The sequence below is a fragment of the Neolamprologus multifasciatus genome, chromosome 16, assembly GCF_963576455.1.
Source record: "Neolamprologus multifasciatus chromosome 16, fNeoMul1.2, whole genome shotgun sequence".
NCBI lineage: Eukaryota > Metazoa > Chordata > Actinopteri > Cichliformes > Cichlidae > Neolamprologus > Neolamprologus multifasciatus.
In genome coordinates, this window is record NC_140454.1 from 2,924,958 (window position 1) to 2,945,611 (window position 20,654).

The 20,654-nt window shown below is 38.3% G+C and overlaps 1 protein-coding gene across 1 annotated transcript; it reads right to left on the minus strand.

The window, feature by feature from the left end:
- Positions 1-3,133: 3,133 nt before the first annotated feature.
- On the minus strand, positions 3,134-9,265 carry LOC146500006 (uncharacterized). The gene is made up of 5 exons (XM_085136192.1): positions 9,095-9,265; positions 8,698-8,821; positions 8,154-8,362; positions 6,175-6,320; positions 3,134-4,644 (listed from the first exon to the last, which is right to left on the minus strand). The coding sequence occupies exons 1-5, from the start codon at positions 9,246-9,248 to the stop codon at positions 4,543-4,545; spliced, it is 735 nt and encodes a 244-aa protein (XP_084992318.1). The 5' UTR covers positions 9,249-9,265; the 3' UTR covers positions 3,134-4,542.
- Positions 9,266-20,654: the final 11,389 nt, after the last annotated feature.

Sequence of the window (20,654 nt, forward strand, 5' to 3'; positions counted from 1 at the left end):
GTGAGGATCTCAAAGTTGGGTTTGTGGTTCATAAGTATCTCTCTAGTGCTACCGAGGAGGAGTGAGCATAAACAGATTATCTCTTCTCATGTAGCAGGTAATTTTAGGTGCATCAATTCAATCAGCTAAACAAATATTGACAAACATAAAGTGTTTTTTTCTTCTAAGCAGTTTGTAACACATTATGCTTTGGTAGCTAAATGTACAGTTGCTGTATTTCCATGGAAAAGACAGAGAAAAAACACTTTCAGAGATTTACAAGAATGAAAGAATGACGAAACACAAGAGAAAAAGAAAATGTAAAGAAAATGTATAAACGAGAAATTTTACTTGCTTATATCATGGATCGTGGCTCAAGAGTTGGCAGTCCATCTTGTAATCAGAAGGTTGGTTCCATTACAGGGTGAATATTTATGAAAAGTCTCGCCAAACTGAAGTAATAATTTTGTGTCATTGAAAAAGCTGCATGAAAAATAGTTTATATAGTTTTGTGTTGGCCAGTGGTTCTCAAACTTTTCACAATGAGTACCACCCCATAAAATATACGGCTCTTGAAGTACCACCCTTATGACCTACATTAAAGTACAGTAGTATAGGCCTCTTTAAAACCACATACAGTTTATAAGAGACAATTTTCTTTCTTATATGAATGTAATTTATTTTAACTGTCATAAACAGGATGTGACAAGTGATAATAACAACAGCTGTGCTGCATTAAAACAGTCACAGCAGGTGGGATATCCGGTCTTTAAGTGATGAAGTATGAACAAATAAGGCTTTAATAAGGCTGTTGTGTTTTTAACATGTTTTAATGTTTTGTAACTATTTAATCTGAACAAGCCCCTAAAAACAGTCAGTGATCACTGTCGGCCTCTCTGAGCTTCTATTACCACTGTTCATTTTAGAGCTCAGTGTTTAAACCCTTACGATGTAACTACAGCCATGCAGCAGTATATTAATGACTAACCTCGTATTGTGGATGGATTATCTCAGTTGTTCTCCTGGCTGAAGTTTGGTCCGTGTATAGCATCCTGCCATGTGATTGCATTTGTCCCTAAACATCAGGAACCCTCACGTTAACTTTTATCGAGTGGAAAAAAGTTAGCGTTCATCCTCCAGCTTCACTGTTTATGCTATGCTAACGTAGCTGTGTAGCTAGCGATCACGTAGCACATCATTATATAGCAGCTAGCCCAACTTCAGTAACCCTACAAACGTCACTGCTGTTTAGTTTTCTGTTGTTGTTCAGTGGGTCATTCATGGGGTTGTTCAGTCAGTGCGTGTGGGGGGAGGGGGGGGATTCCCATTCATTTCCTATGGCGGTCAATTTTGACTAAGAAAGCCACATATGTAACAAGAGGTGCTCATCACTTTTATATGTTCAAGTGCATTAGTGATGGGATTTCCGGCTCTTTTTAGAGATCCGGCTCTTTCGGCTCGGCTCACTAAAAAGAGCCGGCTCTTTCGGCTCTGAACCGGCTCTTCAGGTTGTTTTGTTGCTTTAATTATTTAATCATTAACAATAATATAAAATTATGCAGAAAAGGAATTACTAATGTAAAAAAAGTGGTTTTATTTATATATGTTTATATATGGCCCCTAGAGACAAAGCACGTACACACTCTAAAGCACATACAAACTCCAAAAAGCACGTACAAACTCCAAAACACATTTCTAGCGTTTACTGAACTTCCAAACAGAGCTACCCAGATCACTTAAATTACACAATTGAAAGCATATGTGTATTGTTTGTGTATTTATAGACAAGCACTCATATTTATTCAAATAATTTTAAAAAAAGTTCATTTACCTGTTACTACCACACACCAAATCCGGTTGTTGATACTTCCTGGCTTGTGTAGCCACTAGGTAACAAAAGCTCAACACTGCGCCCTAGCATCCTGGAACACTTCTGTTGTCTTTTGTACGTGATTCTGAGTTTGTAAGTGCGTCTGAGTTTTTACGCATTTTGGAGTTTTTACGTGTTTTGGAGTTTGTATGTGCTTTGTCTCTAAGGGCCACCATAAATATACTTTATTTATTCACTCCACATAAAATGTAATAAATAAATCATATAATACAAAGAACAACTATTTACATTTTAAACTTTTAACTATTTAAATTTTCAGCTTTTTCCTTTTAAACAAATTTAACGTGAAACAACACAAAACACTGCAAACCACAACACAATTAAATATAAATTAAAATATTAAAACAAAAAGAAGATGCACATTCTCTGTCATATGGGCCTGCATGATTTCTGAATCCTTTATCATCTGCAACTGAAAATAGTGGATGATTACTATACCTTTCTAATGTGACGTTGTTGTCCCTCTGGCTCTGTTCCTGTGCTACTGCGAGTGTAACTAACGCCCCTCCCCCATCTGCCCAGCGCAAAGTACAGGCCGCGCGTGCGGAGTTTAGCGGAAAAAAGGGCGAGAGAGAGGGTGAGAGAAAGAAAAAAAAACAACCTCACGGCTCCCAATAAGGAGCCGGCTCTCGTCGTTCACTTCAAAGACCCAGCTCTAAGAGCCATTTCGTTCGCGAACGACCCATCACTAAAGTGCATAGTGTGGAGGATATCATAATTCAGCTTTGACACAAACACGACAGGAAGCATAGTAATGCTTTGCAAAGAAAGTGCTCGCATTCTGTTAATACAGCACAAATTATTACATCTGTAATGACTAGAGGGAGCCCACAATTTGAGAACCACTGGTGTAGGATAAAATAGTTAGTTTGCCAAAGTCTGCCAATAGTCCAACATATTGTGAGAAAAGATGGCAGTGGCGACCTTGAATCAGTATGAATGAACTTGAGACTGCAATAGTGTCCCTCTTGTGTCATTCTTTCTCTCAGTATGGATTTGCAGATAGGGGATCAAATGACTACTAATGACGACAAATTATGCTTTGTACCCGAAATTCTGGGAATCCACCTCACTCTATAGAGGGAAGGACCACTCATTTCTCTCCTGATACCAGTGGCCAATTTTAGGATGACATTGTATGTATCCTATTTTTACTGAAGGTGAAAATAATGTGCATGAGTAAGGCTTTTACAGCCCTCAGATGAAACTGAGCTGAAAATCTATGGGAGACATTTGAGCTTTCAGTGGAGAATGGAAAGAAGGTCAGCTGAAATGTCCCATTCAAGTTTAGCTGGAAAAATATAGGAATATAGGAAGGATCTGCAGAGGTTTTTGGATTTAATTTTTATTAAAAGAAACCATACAAATCTATTTTTAAATAAAAGACACATAAAGACAACAGGCCATTCAAAAGTCAATGTATGATATTTGCTACATGTGATGACAAATACAATGATTTTCTGTTCCCCTCCAGCAGTAATTAGAAATTGTACCATTGTTGTGTGCGTGTGCAGAAAACATAGTATAAAATATTGTAATTTGAATACAAGATTAAGGCAAAGTTTCCTTGAAGATTTAGAAAAGTAAGTAAGTAAGATGTATTTATAGCACTTTTTACTGATAAAAATCACAAAGTGCTTCACAATAAAACCAGAAATATAAATAAAACAAAACAATGAGAAAATTAATTAAAAACTTGTTTGTATAGAAATGTCTTCAGCTGCTTTTTGAAAGAGTCAGTGGAGTCTGCACGGCGTAAAGACAATGGAAGAGAATACCACAGCTTTGGTGCGTGAAAAGCCCGATCCCCACGAGTTTGGTACGTAGGACCAACCGTGACCTCTGACCTGAAGACCTAAGAGCAGGGAAGAATCGTGAGGTTTCAACATGTCAGAGACAAAATCCAACCACGATGCTCGATGTACAATGCACACTTACTATTTTGAGGAATTACATCAAATCAATAGCTGACATTCTTTTAATAAAGTAAGACTTTAAAAAGATTAAACAAAGATTGTGCCTTTAAGAGGTCAGTTCGCCCCCCTCTTTACTTCAGTACTGCACAGGTTTTCTGCTATTGCACAATACAACTTAATGAACTGTCAAACACTGAAGAACAAAATGTTGAGAGCACAATACGAGCTGTTCACGTCTTCTTTTTGAAGATACTGAAGACAGATGAGTGAGCTACAGTACTGTGCAAAAGTCTTGAGCGACCCTCATTTCTTTATATTAGGAGCTAAACTTTCTTGTAACATTTTAAACTGGTCATGATCAGCAGTTCTCTAAGATTTCTAAAGTTATACTTTCATCAATGCCTACTTTACAGTCTACTCAGTCAGTGTCAACAGGTCGTATGGATTGAGAAATCCAAAAAAAAGCATATCTGGGTAGAAAACTGTTAGTCATGGTCTGGGCCTCAACACTATCTTAATGGAAAATGGAATAAAGGCAGCCAATGATTCCACCCTGATTAGGGGGGAATCTTGCCTATGAGAGTTCAGGCTATGTAGAAGAATAAGGTTGATCATATGAAATATTTAAAGTTCCTTACTCTGTTTATACATTTGTGTACACATATACTGCAGATACTGTATTTCCATGTATTTTTACATGCTTTAATACATTGTTGAACCATTTTCCTAATAAGATATAAAGAAACGAGGGGCAGCTCAAGCCTTTTGCATAGTATTGTAAATGTGGTGAGGATGCAGCTGAACTGGAACGTTCCTCATTTCAACATAGGTGGAGTTTTCACAATCTTTGCTGCTGTTCTGAAACAGAAAAACACAAAAGTGACACATTACCTACAGCAGGGTTTCTTTTCAAGTAATTAGTTTAGTAACAATAAGTGCAGAGGAGATGCAGACATTTCGGTCTCATTCTTTTGGTAGCTTTATTCTGTTAAATGTATTTAATAATAATACTGCTGCTAAAACTGGGTGTTCAGCACAAAGGCAGGACAGTTTTTATGGATTTCTTTCAGTATCTTATTAACTGTCTGCTAACTCACTTTGAAAAAACTGTCTACAAATTGTGAAACAATCCAGATCAATGGTGTTCAATGTAAAATAGAATAACTTTCTACAGTACATAACATTAAAAGTTTCCAAGAATCAAGAGAAATCTTTATGCTCGAGGGACAAAGGATCAAAGTCACAATCCTCCGGTCGGCTTCGTCGAGTGGAAAACTCTTCTGTGGTCAGATGAAGCAAACATGGACAGTGATTATTTGGGATCAGAGAAAACAGGGAGAAAAAGGCTGATGTGTGCCACATTTTTCAAGAAGTAGAGTGAAAATCAGCGGCACTGGGTTTTTGGTTCACATTGGCATCAAGGTATAGAGAGGAGGTGAGGAAAGAGGTGGAATAGTGAGTGTATACAGCCAGCTGTAAAACACAGCGTGATGGTTCGGGTCCACATTTCAACAGTGGTGTTGGGACGCTTGTCAAAATTGATGGAATTTATGTAACAAAGAAAAGAAGTAAGAATTTGAAAGTCTTTTAACTCTAAAAACCTTACAGACTGATTTCACATCAGTTATGTTACAAGGGCTGGAGCCTATTGCTTAGCAGGCGTTTTACAATCTCATAGCAGAAAATGATGCATTAATACTGCATTCGGTTTTGGGGGCGTCCTGCTTTTGTGCATTTTATATTCACAGTCAGCTTATTAGGAAACATTATAAATATAACTTGTGTGTGTCTAACTGTAACAACTCAATGTCTGATGTCAATAAAAATCTGTGTGGGTCAGTGGGCATACAGCTTTTACTTTATGTTTCATTTCAAAGGACTCTTGAGGTTGACGCAGAACATCCACTGTGTGTTGTTATGATCTGAACAATGGTTTTATGGCTTTGTATCGTCTGCTGTGAATGTAAAAAAAAGGCAGCTTATAAACAGCTTATACTGAGTTGGAAACAAAAATCTTTTTAAATTGTAATTGGAAAAACAAACAAATATGATTTCAGACTAAGAAAGTCTCAAAATAACAATGATCAAAAGAAGCTCCCCGAGCCCTCAACAACAGTGAAAGCTGTGGTCACATCATAGACCTTATATAAAAGTTTAAACCTGAACTCTTTCTCATTTAGAAAATGATCTACGGCTGTGTAAACATCTCCCTTCATCTATTACTGGCTGACCAGTGCATCATAAAAGCTGCTTTCAGCTGCTTTGTGGACCTTTTAACGTTGCGTCCGGGCAAGATGATAACAAACATCTGATAAAAAACACACTAAGACATATAAAGACATACATCGTAAATTACTCAGAAAAATAGTAATTCTGACAGATAGTCACCATAAGCCTCATGTAGAAGGAGGTGATGATACAGCTGTACACAAACATCAGGGCCAGCAGACCAATCAAAATCCACATGAGCTGATGGGACTGAGGGGGAGGAGGTGAAGGGGGAGGAGTACACTGTGGTGTTGTTCCCAGTTGACCTAATAAAAACAGTGGTTACTTCCTGTTTGTACTTCAGTGGTTTGACTGACGTCACTAAACACAACTACATGAACAGCAGCCAGTTGCACGTTCAGAAACCTGCCTTATTAGGTTTTGTTGTAAAGACTGTTTTGCACATTTAGCAGCACAGAGTATCCAGTCAGCTTCGTCAGTAGCGTGGGTGCAAGGAAGTCAAACTTTGATTTAGATACTGTTAAAAGATTCTGTCTGCTTAAACCACTGAAACGATACAGACTAAAACCTCTGAGGTGAAAGTGATCTAACCTTTAAATCTTTGCCTGCACAGAAATTATTATTTTTTTAATTTTAAGAGTCAACAACAGGTTTCAAAGCCTTGCAGTATTTCTGTGATAGTTTCTTTACAAAGTGGTAACTGTAAGGAGCAATCTCTTGGACAATTAACCCTCTGAGGTCTAATTTGTCATCAGCGATAACACTCATCACAGCCTTAACCATGAGGTAAACTGAGATCGTTTTGTAATGCATATCAAACAGAGCTACATTTTGCCCTGATTGCCAGAGAATGAGAATGTTGATGGTCCAACCCTGGCTACTGCAGTCTGTATGCCAAATATCCTCAGGTAAGACATTTACCCCAAGATGCATCAAAATGTGCAAATGTTAGAAAAAAATGCTTGTGTGAAATAGTGACTGAGGCATGCTGTATAATCACTTTGAGTGCTCAGAGCAGGAAAACCCGTCGATTTACCATTTCCTTCATTCTGATTGAAGATTCTGGGTGTCTGTGTTGATACAGTGCTAACAGTCTTAACAGAGTTGACCTGCAAATTCTTCTAAGACACAGCAATGCATTTTTGTCCTGTGTGGGGACTTAAATGTGAGACGTCCACATCAAGCACCAGCTATGCAATCTATGAGTCCTACTGCACAGTAAAGAGGACATCCTGGGCTTTTTAGCGCAAAATTTGTGTGGTTTGGGCGAAAAGACCACATGGACTTTGCAACTTGGACACAAGGGAGGTTGAGTCACAATGTCTTTGCTGACATTATGATTCTGTTGCTAAAAAGTCTCAAGTCTTAACTTTGATTTAGTAGGATGGGTTTGTATTTGCAACTTTAACAACACATAGTTCCTAATTTTACCACCTCCAAATCAAAACTTTTAGTCTGTACCTTTGAATTGCACAGCAGGACTTACTGTGCTTATACTTTTTGCAGCGTTTCCTGTCTTATTTTGATAGTCTATGTGCATTATGTTCATGCTGCTGCGTTCACAGCTGTCTCCCCTGATCTTGTGCGTATGTTGTCTAGGACCTGCTCAAGTCACTCTTCCCGTTTGGCCTGCCAAAAAGTTATTTGTTAAAATGCTTTAGTGTTCGGACATGTTTCCTTCATCTTACTGTTTTAATATTTGTGAAAATTTGTGAAAGAAAGTTTTCCAGAAATTCAGGCAAAAAGGAAACAATATCATTACATGATAAGAGAAATGTTTTATGTTTTTTTAATGATGGCCAATACGCACAGAGAGACCACGACCAGTGAGCAATTAGGCTGAAACCTAACTTTGCCCTCCCCGTAACAAAATGCAATGAAGTGCAAAAACAGCTCTGATGAACAGAACAAGCCGTCTGCAGAGCTAAACTGTGACTTGTTCCAAACTGAAAACTGCTCTTTGGAGGGAGACTGTAATCTCAACTATTCTAACAGCATCTGACAGAATCACAGTATTCGATTGAAATGTGGACGTTCTGTTGCATCATTTGTCATTTCAGTCTTTCACTTCTGCAGACAAAAAATAAATAAATAAATAAAATGCAATTTCTGTTTTATCACGTTTTGTATATACATACCTTGTAGTTGCAGTTTAATTAATGTGTTTGCTGCACTTGGCACGGTTATGTCCGTCCCATCCTCTTTTGTTGCTGACCACTCACATTCATACTTCGAGGTCCGTGCCTCTGGCCCAGCATTGAGTAAGATGAATAAGTACTTGAATGGAGTGTCTTTAAGTACGATAATGTTATGACAGGCTTGAGATTCAGTCTGACAGAGCATCTTTCTGAAAGGAAACAAAGAAATATTAGATATGCAGCTAGCATGACCCAGTCTAATTATTTTAATTGGAATAATGTTAAAATTGCAGCAGGCAGAATTCTTGAAAATGGGAAAAGAAAACCTGCAGATTTTTGAACATAGAACTGCTACAGACGTCATACAGACACCTTTTTGTCATACAAACATTTGACCACAAACATAAAGAGAACTTCAGTCAGCAAACATGAGTTCATACAAGTAGTACGAGAATTTCTCAACGTTCTGCAGTGAAAGAGAAAAAGCTCGTTTATGCATCTCAAAAACAATTTCACTAAAACCAAGAGACATGCTTCGACATACTTCTCTGGTAAAACCTTGTTGAGTCGAACATCTACAATTGTCCCAGTGTTTGCTGTAAAGTTACAGCTGATGAAAACTGTATCTGGGTTATTAGTCTTATTCTGTGGCTGGATCACCTCGAAACCTGGTAAAAAGAAATTAGAAACAAGGTTAAAACCTTCTGTTTTTTCTTTCTGTCATTAGAGTCCATGTGGAGAGACATCTAAGGGTAAATGTTTTTATTTACTGTACTTTTCAATAACATAACACACTGACCATCAGAAATGCATATTTGTGTTCTACTGTGGCCATTTCTTTTAACTCGCTGGACCAGCAGTTCTCATTAATCACTAAAGTTGAAAAATTAATTACTAAAATTAAACTGTTACAGTTTAGAAGGTGAAACTGGAAGTCTTACCATTGTTTGGATGGAATAAGGAGCTCAAATAATAATAAATAAAGAAGCTTTTGAAGCTGGAAAGTATCATCGTCTTCTCCCCGTTGTAGAAAAAAACTGAGCTGATTCTCACCAGATTCTCCTTTTGTACACAGACTGCATTAGAAACTGTCATTTGAACCTTTTGGTTTCTGTGGGCTGTGCTCTTTCCTGTAGTCGTCAGATAACACACATTCATGTTTTCCTTCTTGTTCACTGCCAGAAGAGTTCACATCACACTGTTTCCGGGACTACAGGAAATATTTTGCATTTCTTACCGTCTGTTTACGTTATTTGGAGTTACAACTTCACTGGTGCTTCATGTGCAGCTTTGGAAAAAGACTGAAAAGACTTTTTTAACTCATCACTCTAAAATCCTAAGCCATTTAGATCTTGAATTGAATTTGAATTGAATTTTTTTTATTTCAGTCAACAACAACAACAACAGATTATAATGTTACATAAAAGTACTCAAACAGTAACCGAAAAAGGAATAGGCTGAAGCCTTATGGCTTATACTTATCCTCTCCCTTACCCCCATAGAAATAATCAAATCCTTAAGCAAGAAAATAAATAGCATTGATAAATAAGTTGTATAACAGTTTGAAAGAAATCAATGATAAATCAAGACATTAAATCAACACAAAATTTTTTTAACAAACCAGATTTCTATAACCTTGTATAATACTAATTTTTTTAATCTTCCCGAAGAATGACAAAGAAAAACACATCTTCAGTTCATCATTAAGTCCATCCCATAATTTCACTCCCAAAACTGACACACATCTATACTTAACATTGGTTCACTTTAGGCATTTCAAACTTATAAGACCCCCTCAAATCATATTTTCCATCTCTTAGTTGAAACATACTTAAAATACAAATTGGAGCATTCTTTTTAATCACTCGATATATCATTTCTAAAGTTTTAGAATATATAATGTCCATGAATCTTAACATAGACGATCCTACAAAAAACTGGTTGGTTCCCTATATCCAACTTTATTTATTATTCTAATAGCTCTTTTTTGCAATTTAAATATTGAATCCAAATATGTTTTGTATGTGTTCCCCCAAATTTCTGCACAGTAGGTCATATAAGGCAAACAAAGGGAAGTATACAATAAATAAAGGCAGTTCTTATTCAAAAAATCTCTTGTTTTATAAAGAATAGAAATAGACTTGGATAATTTCCGTTTCACGTGTTCTATGTGGGGCTTCCAACAAAGTCCAACAAATCTTAGCAAGCACTTTATTATAAATACTATATAAACACTAGGTCAACCACCTTTTATCAGCCTCAGTTCTTACTGTCATGAGTTTCCAAATATATATTTCAATGATTGCTTGCACCAGGCCAACATTCACTTAGCTAACACTATGACTACTGAAAGGTGAAATGAATGACTGATCATCAAGAAAAACTGGAAAATGCAGTTCTTGTGGGGTGTTTCTGGTCTGAAGTGGTTACTATCAATCACAAGGATTCAATGAAGGAACAGTGGTGCACCAGTGACAGGGAACGATGGGAAGAAGGCAAAGCAGCTGAGGTAGTGTGCAGTTGAGCAATGTTCTACTACCTTGGGTCCACTGTTGCAGTACACCCCTTAAATGAAAACACACCCATGAATACCCTTTATTGGAAATGGCGTTCCCTGATGGCTGTGGCCTCCTTCATCAGGATAATGCACCTGCCTTAAACCAAAAATGTTCAAAAAGAGTTTGAAGAATTAGTTTCAGGTGTTAAATTAGCCTCCAAATTTCAGAGATCTCAATCCAGTTGACCATCTGTGGGATGTTCAGGACAAACAAATCTATTTCACACCACATAATACTAACATCTTATTGCCAGATGACACCGCACACCTTCGGGGAGCTAGTGGAGACTTGTCTTGATGGGTCAGGGGTGTCATGGCATCAAAAGGCTGATCATGCCAGCCAGACACCATCTAAACATGATCAGCCAGACTTGTGATGGCAAAGACCATGATGGAAGGCCTTTGTCATCACATGCTTGAGATCATCATGTGTTTTTTGCTGAACTGTTGGGTAGAAAACTACATGAACACCATCCGGAATATGACAGGTGTGGTTGAGTGTTAACAGAGGTGATCCAGTAATGCTGCACTCAGGAATTAGACTAACTATTCACTTTACAATGGTTTGGGCATTCATTTCACATTTGCCTACCGTGGGGGTCTCTGCAAGCATAGGGAGCTGTGAGAGGGTCCAAGATGACAACTGTGGAAACAGTCGATCATATTCATTTGTCAAAGCTGAACAGGGCAAACTACGCAAAATTAGTGTTTTTAGGTAACAGCTACAATAAGCATAACAGATAATAACAAGATGAATGACTTCTGAATGCTTAATCTGTACCCCGCCTCAGCTCAAGATGTCGTAGGTCCACTCAGTAACACTGCGCAGGTACAATATAGTTCTGTTAATCGGCACTCGATTACTTTCACGAATGACCCGGATGTATGACCCCAAAAACTGAATTGTACATCTGAAATTGAATGGTGCGAAGTGAAACTGAAAGCATTTAACAGCTAAAATTAAAGAAGGACAGTTTCAAATTAATTAATTTTCAAAATATGAAATTTAGTTTCAATTTAGAGATGATCATTTTCAAACCAATACATTGGATTTCAAATTATGCTAATTCAAATTGAGTTTTAGAAGCTTTCATTCAAGTTGAGCAATTCAAATTCAAATGTAACTTATTCAAATTCAGTTTCTGATGGCACAAAGTTACACAGTTAGCCTTCTTAGACTGTGAGAGTCCCATCAGTAATGGGGGACATCTAAAAGCTGACGTGTACTGTAAACCTACACATACGGATCAGTATCTAAGGTTTGACTCTCATCATCCACTGGAGCACAAACTGGGCGTCATCAGGACACTACAACACAGAGCGAACACCATCCCCACTGACACAGCAGCCAGAGAGGCAGAAGAACATGAAGAAGACCCTGAGTAAATGTGGTTATCCCAGCCGGACTTTTGTCAAAGCTGGGAAGGCTCCTAAAGAAAGCTCCAGCCGACCCAGGAGAGAAGGACAACCTCTGCCTAAGTGAAAACCTGTAGTGATCCCGTACGTGTCAGGAGTATCGGAGCAGCTGAGACACATTTTCTCTAAAGACCGGGTCTCTGTGGCTTTTAAACCCCAAAACACGCTACGCCAAAAACTGGTCCACCCCAAGGATCGGGTCCCCGACACAAACAGAGTAACATAGTGTAGCTGTTAAGTGCAGGAGGATTGCCAGGATTTATACATCAGGGAAACCAAACAATTCAATTCAATTCAATTCAATTCAATTTTATTTATATAGCGCCAAATAACAACAAATGTCGCCTCAAGGCGCTTCATAGATACAGAGAAAAGCCCAACAATCATATGACCCCCTATGAGCAAGCACTTTGGCGACAGTGGGAAGGAAAAACTCCCTTTTAACAGGAAGAAACCTCCGACAGAACCAGGCTCAGGGAGGGGCGGCCATCTGCTGCGACCGGTTGGGGTGAGAGAAGGAAGACAGGATAAAGACATGCTGTGGAAGAGAGACAGAGGTTAATAACAGATATGATTCAACACAGAGAGGTCTATTAACACATAGTGAGTGAGAAAGGTGACTGGAAAGGAAAAACTCAATGCATCATGGGAATCCCCCGGCAGCCTACATCTATTGCAGCATAACTAAGGGAGGATTCAGGGTCACCTGGTCCAGCCCTAACTATATGCTTTAGCAAAAAGGAAAGTTTTAAGCCTAATCTTAAAAGTAGAGATAGTGTCTGTCTCCCGAATCCAAACTGGAAGCTGGTTCCACAGAAGAGGGGCCTGAAAACTGAAGGCTCTCCCTCCCATTCTACTTTTAAATACTCTAGGAACAACAAGTAGGCCTGCAGAGTGGGAGCGAAGTGCTCTAATAGGGTAATATGGTACTTCAAGGTCATTAAGATAAGATGGGGCCTGATTATTTAAGACCTTGTATGTGAGGAGCAGGATTTTGAATTCAATTCTGGATTTAACAGGAAGCCAATGAAGGGAAGCCAAAACAGGAGAAATATGCTCTCTCTTTCTAGTCCCTGTCAGTACTCTTGCTGCAGCATTTTGGATTAACTGAAGGCTTTTCAGTGAGTTTTTTGGACATCCTGATAATAATGAATTGCAGAAGTCCAGCCTGGAAGTAATAAATGCATGAACTAGTTTTTCAGCGTCACTCTGAGACAGGATATTTCTAATTTTAGAGATGTTGCACAAATGGAAGAACGCAGTCTTACATATTTGTTTAATATGTGCGTTGAAGGACATATCCTGGTCAAAAATGACTCCAAGGTTCCTCACAGTGTTACTGGAGGCCAAGGTAATGCCATCCAGAGTAAGAATCTGGTTAGATACCATATTTCTAAGCTTTTCAGCGCCGAGTACAATGACCTCAGTTTTATCTGAGTTAAGAAGCAGAAAGTTAGTGGCCATCCAAGTCTTTATGTCTTTAAGACATTCCTGCAGTTTAACTAATTGGTGTGTGTTATCTGGCTTCATGGACAGATAGAGCTGGGTGTCATCTGCGTAGCAGTGAAAATGTATGCTATGTCTTCTAATGATGCTGCCTAGGGGAAGCATGTACATATAATGTAAACAGAATTGGTCCTAGCACTGAACCCTGTGGAACTCCATAATTAACCTCAGTGTGTGAAGAGGACTCTCCATTTACATGCACAAATTGGAGTCTATTAGATAGATATGATACAAACCACTGCAGTGCAGTACCTGTAATACCTACAGCATGTTCTAATCGCTCTAACAGGATATTATGGTCAACAGTATCGAATGCTGCACTAAGGTCAAGAAGGACAAGCACAGAGATGAGTCCACTGTCAGAGGCCATAAGAAGATCATTTGTAACCTTCACTAAAGCTGTTTCTGTGCTGTGATGAACTCTGAAACCTGACTGAAACTCTTCAAATAAACCATTCCTCTGCAGATGATCTGTTAGCTGTTTGACAACTACTCTTTCAAGGATTTTTGATATGAAAGGAAGGTTGGAGATTGGCCTATAATTAGCTAAGACTGCTGGGTCTAGAGATGGCTTTTTGAGTAAAGGTTTAACTGCAGCCACCTTGAAGGCCTGTGGTACATAGCCGATTATTAGAGATAGGTTGATCATATATAAGATCGAAGAATTAATCAATGGCAGGACTTCTTTGAGCAGTTTTGTAGGAATGGGGTCTAAAAGACACGTTGATGGTTTGGAGGAAGTAATTATTGAAGTTAACTCAGAAAGATCGATTGGAGAAAAAGAGTCTAACTTAACATCAATGGTACTAAGAGTAGCTGTAAATAATATTACATCTGTGGGATGATTATTGGTAATTTTTTCTCTAATGATAAAAATTTTATTTGTGAAGAAGTTCATGAAGTCATCACTAGTTAACGTTAAAGGGATGGTTGGCTCAAAAGAGCTCTGACTTTTTGTCAGCCTGGCTACAGAGCTGAAGAGAAACCTGGGGTTGTTCTTATTTTCTTCAATCAGTGATGAGTAGTAAGCTGTTCTGGCTTTGCGGAGGGCTTTCTTATAAAGCAACAAACTATTTCTCCAGGCTAAATGATGATCCTCTAAATTTGTGACACGCCATTTCCTCTCCAGATTACGAGTCATCTGCTTTAGGGTACGTGTTTGAGAATTATACCACGGGGTCAGGTACTTCTGATTAGAGACCTTAGTTTTCACTGGAGCTACAGTATCCAGAGTCGTACGTAGTGAGGAGGTGAAATTATTAACAAGATAATCGACCTCTGTTGGGGTAGCGTTCAGATAGCTGCTCTGCTCTGTGTTGGTACAGGGCATTGACGATGATAACAGTGGCTGGATTATATTCTTAAACTTAGTTACAGCGCTTTCAGAAAGACATCTACTTTGATAAAGTCCACTCTCCACTGCTGCGTAATAAATTATTGTAAATGTAAATGTTATCAGGAAATGATCAGACAGGAGAGGGTTTTCAGGAAACACTGTTAAATGTTCAGTTTCTATGCCATATGTTAAAACAAGATCTAGAGTGTGATTAAAGTGGTGGGTGGGTTCTTTTACATTTTGAGAGAAACCAATTGAGTCTAATAACAGATTAAATGCCATGTTGAGGCTGTCATTTTTAGCATCAACATGGATGTTAAAATCACCCACAATAATTATTTTATCTGAGCTCAGAACTAAATTAGATATAAAGTCTGAGAAATCAGACAGAAACTCTGTGTAAGGCCCAGGTGGACGATAGATGATAACAAGTAATACTGGTTTCTGAGTTTCACAGCTGGGGTGGACAATGTTAAGCATCAGGCTTTCAAATGAATTAAAAGTCTGTCTTGGTCTTTCATTAATTAATAGACTGGTGTGAAAAATTGCTGTCACCGCCCCCTCGACCTGTGCTTCGCGATTTCTGGTAGTTAGAATGACTCAGGGGTGTTGATTCATTTAAACTAACATAATCATCCTGCTGCAACCAGGTTTCTGTAAGGCAGAGTAAATCAATTTGTTGATCAATTATTAAGTCATGTACTAACAGAGACTTGGAGGAGAGAGACCTAATATTTAATAATCCACATTTCACTGTTTTACTCTTTGGTTCAGATGTGGATACTGTATTGTTCTTTCTTTGTAAATGTTTAAGTTGTTTGTTGCTGGTTTTTAGTTTGTTTTTTGTCTTTTTGGAAGCAGACACAGTCTCTATGGAGATGGGTTTTTGGGGGGGTAGCAGGAGGAGAGAAGCTGCAGAGAGGCGTGTAAGACTGCAACTCTGCTTCCTGGTCCCAACTCTGGATAGTCATGTTTTGAGGGGTTTAATAAATTTGTCGATATTTCTAGAAATGAGAGCTGCTCCATCCAAAGTGGGATGGATGCCATCTCTCCTAACAAGACCAGGTTTCCTCCAGAACAACCTCTGGCTACAACACAGAAGAGCCACCTCGTCAGGCCAGGACTCTGCAGTCTGTTCACACCTACAGGTCAGTGATTGGGGAAACCTGCAGTCAGCTGAGACTGAAGAAGTTACTTGGATGATGACGAAACATTTATCCCACTGAAATCGTCCAGATGAATAGAATCAACTTTTGGGCAGTGACACTGATGTTATCAAATGTTACCTAGGAAGGAATTATACCTGCCATGTGCAGCTATAGCAAATCTGAAATGAAACACCATGGACGACTGATCCACTACAATTTGCATGCAGGCCTTGTAGGGGCGCTGATGATGCTGTGATCATGGCTGTTTTCAGTGTTCATTAACCCTCTGAGCTCTAAGCCATCATCCATGATAGTCCCATGTTTAATTTTATTAAAATAGGTTTTTAAAAATAAGTTTTTTCAAAGTGTCTTTTTTGCTTTTCTTCTTAACATAGAGTCTGGGCCATCTCAATGACGACTTAGACCTCACAGAGTAAGTTAATATGACCTGATTCCAGTATTGAGACATGAAGGCCAAGGAAAGTCACACGTGGTTGTCAAACACTGTTGAAATTCCTCGTGGGTAAAGAACTGTCAGGGTCCGTCTGTCTTCCCTTCTCCAAGGCTGTGTCCACATTCAGGGGCTGCATCCTTCGAAGGACCCAGCCTACCCAGTCTACGCAGTCGGGTCCTTCAAAGTCCAGGAAGACCGGAAGTGCAAGGCTTGTTAAACTGGATGGGCTAGCCTACATTGCACATTCCCTGTTGCCTAGCAACCATGATGGCAGCAGCTACAGCATGTTCAACAGAAATACAGAAAATCTTAATTTTATGTCATTTCTTTGACTTTCTCTGGGAAAATTGTTTTGTTTCATCTGCATGTGACGTATCTAAGAGAACATCAAGAGAATATCTGAGAGAACACTGAGTGCCTTTAACAAAAAATGAGCCTACCTTAAGCTAGTAAGCTAGTAGTTCATGAGACTAGTTTCATTTCATTGTGACAGTACAAATATAATACATTTTACATTATATATAGTTTACTATTTAAACTTGAAAAGTTTTTTTGGGGAAAAAAAGCTCACCGGTGTAATTTAACTCTGTCTCAAATATTACATTTCAGTTCAGATTCAAGGTATTTACTTTTATTTCATATCATTTCTAACTTGTGACTGTCTGACATAAAGATATTAACCCTTTAAAGCCGGTCGGAGCAGCACGCTCTGCTTTGCGTAACTACTTTTAAATCCCGGTAGCTCTGCAACCACGTGAGCTAGCGCAATAATTTTTTTTTCCATATGAAACCGGAGGAGTTGTACTTACATCTTATGCCATCAGCTTGTCCTCGGTCACAGTTTCCTTCCACATATAACTTTGCAAAAACTGCATAATAAGCAGCAACAAAAACATAATATTCCACAAACACGCTTTGCTGATCCGATCAGCTGTTTGTAACACTTCCTACGTCCATCAGCGCAAACCATCGCATGTCCGCCATGACCTGCCCGAAACCGGAAGTGACGTCATTTTCGTAGAAATATAGTTTTTTACCATCAAGGCCTCATGAGCCTATACTGGTGTTTTTAAAAGTTATGTTTGACTTTATGACTTTCTGTGTCGTTTCTGGGATGCTTAGGACTCATATTGCACTGCTGGAAATAGTTTATTTTGATGCATATGCTGCTTTTTTGCAAATTTGCATTATAATATTTATTTTCGTTTTTCCTGCAGTGTATAAAAATTGGTGTATTTCAAAAATAAAACTATGAAGACACTCAAAATAAATTTCCTGTGGTGGGAAACTATTTTGTTCAACTTTTTGGATTTACAGTTTTGAGGGATAAGTCTCTTAAATTTCTCTAACTAGAAATATATGTTAAAAAGACAAAAACAATTTTCATTTTTTTTGTAGTTTATTGCACTTTTTTTGCAATTTATGTAATTATTATGCACTTAATGCAGACATATTATTAAAATCTGGGCTATAATGGTTGTATTGATGTATAGCAACTTGAAATGCTCCCAAAAATGGCTCCACAGCATGTAAAAATATAATATAAGCTCTGGCGGACTTGGTTCTATGGTTAATATACAATGCTCACTGTCTGAAAGCTTTAGCTGTATTTAAGGGCAATATCTCAAAAATAAGCTAAAAAAAGATTTGATCTTTGTACGTTTCAGATAAAACGGAAGACAAACTGATGCAGTAAATATTCTTATAATGATGAGAAAATGATGAGAATACTGTGTAGTATAATTTAAGTATGAATTTACTTAAGCTGTTGAAGATATGAGAGCATTACACAAGCTGATGTTTGGATAAGAGGCTCTAACACAGCGGTCCCCAACCCCCGGGCCTCGGACCGGTACCGGTCCGTGAGTCGTTTGGTACCGGGCCGCGAGAGTTGAGGCTCAGGTGTGAAATGTATAGTTTTCAGGGTTTTTATTGGTTTTCAGCGTTAACTCGGTTTTCCTGGGTCTTTTCACGTGTGTTATGAATAAATCTTCTTTTTTTTCAGTACCGGTACTAGTTTTATTTTGTTGTATTTATCCACGACACCTTAAAGGCCGGTCCGTGAAAATATTTTCGGGCATAAACCGGTCCGTGGCGCAAAAAAGGTTGGAGACCGCTGAGATACACAACAGCTCTGTATCTGTATACACAACTGCTCTAACAGGAGAAACATGACATCCTTATAAAATACTGACACACTTTATAAATGTACAACTTTTCACTGCTCTTATTTAAACTAGCTGCATACTTTTCCCACTGAAACCAGCACAATCCCAAAATTTCTAGATCAACTGAAGCATTTCCAAAGTTTTCCGTGGTTCCCTTTATTTTTCACATCAGTGAATGGTTCCCTGTATGCAGCTGTTATAGTTTGTATTGGAGACACAAATACAGGAAACAAATATCTAGAAATTGTTTTAAATGTTTGCACGAGTCACTCAACTACAGAGAAAAGCTGTCTATTCTCCCCCTGTTCTCCTCTCCATCTCTTCTTCTCCTCCTCTTCCTCACACATTGCAGCCATTCCCCAGCTCTCTGTGAATGGTGTTCACAGCCACCAATGATCTTTGGTCAAAAACCATCTGAGAAATAGCTACAATATTAGAAGTGGCAAAATCTACAGTTTGGTCCATCCTGAGAAAGAAAGAAAGATTTGAAACACATTTATTACCAATAAACAAACAAACATTAAGACATCACGTGTTGTCACAAAGGCAAAACAAAAAACAAAACTGTCACATGAACATAGGGCTGAAGTACAAATGGCCATCTATAACAGAACACACCACTGAGAAGAAAAATCTGTTAAATTATTCATCAACGAGTAAAACTGAAACTCTGCTTGAACTCTATATTTAACCAGCAAAATGAAAGTAGTATCAACCCTTTTCTCTGAAATATTATCAATCTTACCTTTTCTACTTTTATATATAGAAAATTTTGCTTGACCCACCACAAAATTTTGCAGCTTTTTGAAGCCTCTTTTTTGTATAGCCGGCACCAAAGAGAAATGCCAATGGAGACCAACCCACTCCACATTTTTCAAAGACATGCTCCAACATAACAAACAGTGGTTCAAGGCAAGTTTCCTGACAAAATGGACACAATTCACTTGCATCTTTTTAAATCTTGGACACAAAACTATTAGCAGCAATGGCCCCGTGCAAAACCCTCCATTGTAGATCACTTGACCTCTTATTCAAAGGGGGTTTATAAAAGTCACGCCATACAGGTTTCTTACCATCCTCAACTTTCAACTTTTCTCTCCATACAGTATCTGTTCTTCCACTCAATTGCCTTTTATTTAACCGTTGAACAGACAATCTATATAACAGTTTTCCAGTCAACATGTGAAAATCTGAATCTTTTTGGTCACGAGCAGTGGTCCTGCCATGCCTGTAAAATCAATATTCAATCCCAATCCTGGAAAAGGATCCCTTTCATCAGGAATCTCCAATCCACTGGAATAGTCCAGCAGCATTTCCTTTTCAAATGCGGTTAACCGTCTATGCCACGAGTCCAGAATACATCTCATGATTAGAACTGGGCGAAATGGCCCAAAATTCATATCTCGATATGTTTTTAAAGCCATAAGGTAAGAACAAAAAGAGAGTTCTTAGTCACAATGTGTCCCAGATCTCACACAGGCACTTTTATTAACATACAGCGGAGATGTACATGAAAAAATTACTCAGAAATAAATTATCAGCATTTGTTAAATAATAATTCTCCATAAATAAAATACAACAATGTTGTTGTTGTTGTGCATAACAAAAAGCTCACAATTGTGCAGTCAAAATGTAAACTAAAAAGACAGATTTCACAACTGCTCTGTTCCCAAGTTCTACTGCGTTAGGGCCATTTGTGGTCCTTATACGCACACAATAATCAGTGTTGGTCAAGTTACTTGAAAAAAGTAATCAGTTACTAATTACTGATAAACAAAACCTTAGATGCCATCATACTCCTCATCATTATTAAACTCCTGCTTAAGTTTTGCAACTTTCTCAGTCTGTAGACTTCTTTGTCCGTATAATCACGCTTTCCTTTATTGCTCAACTGTGATCTCACGTGCAACAGAAGC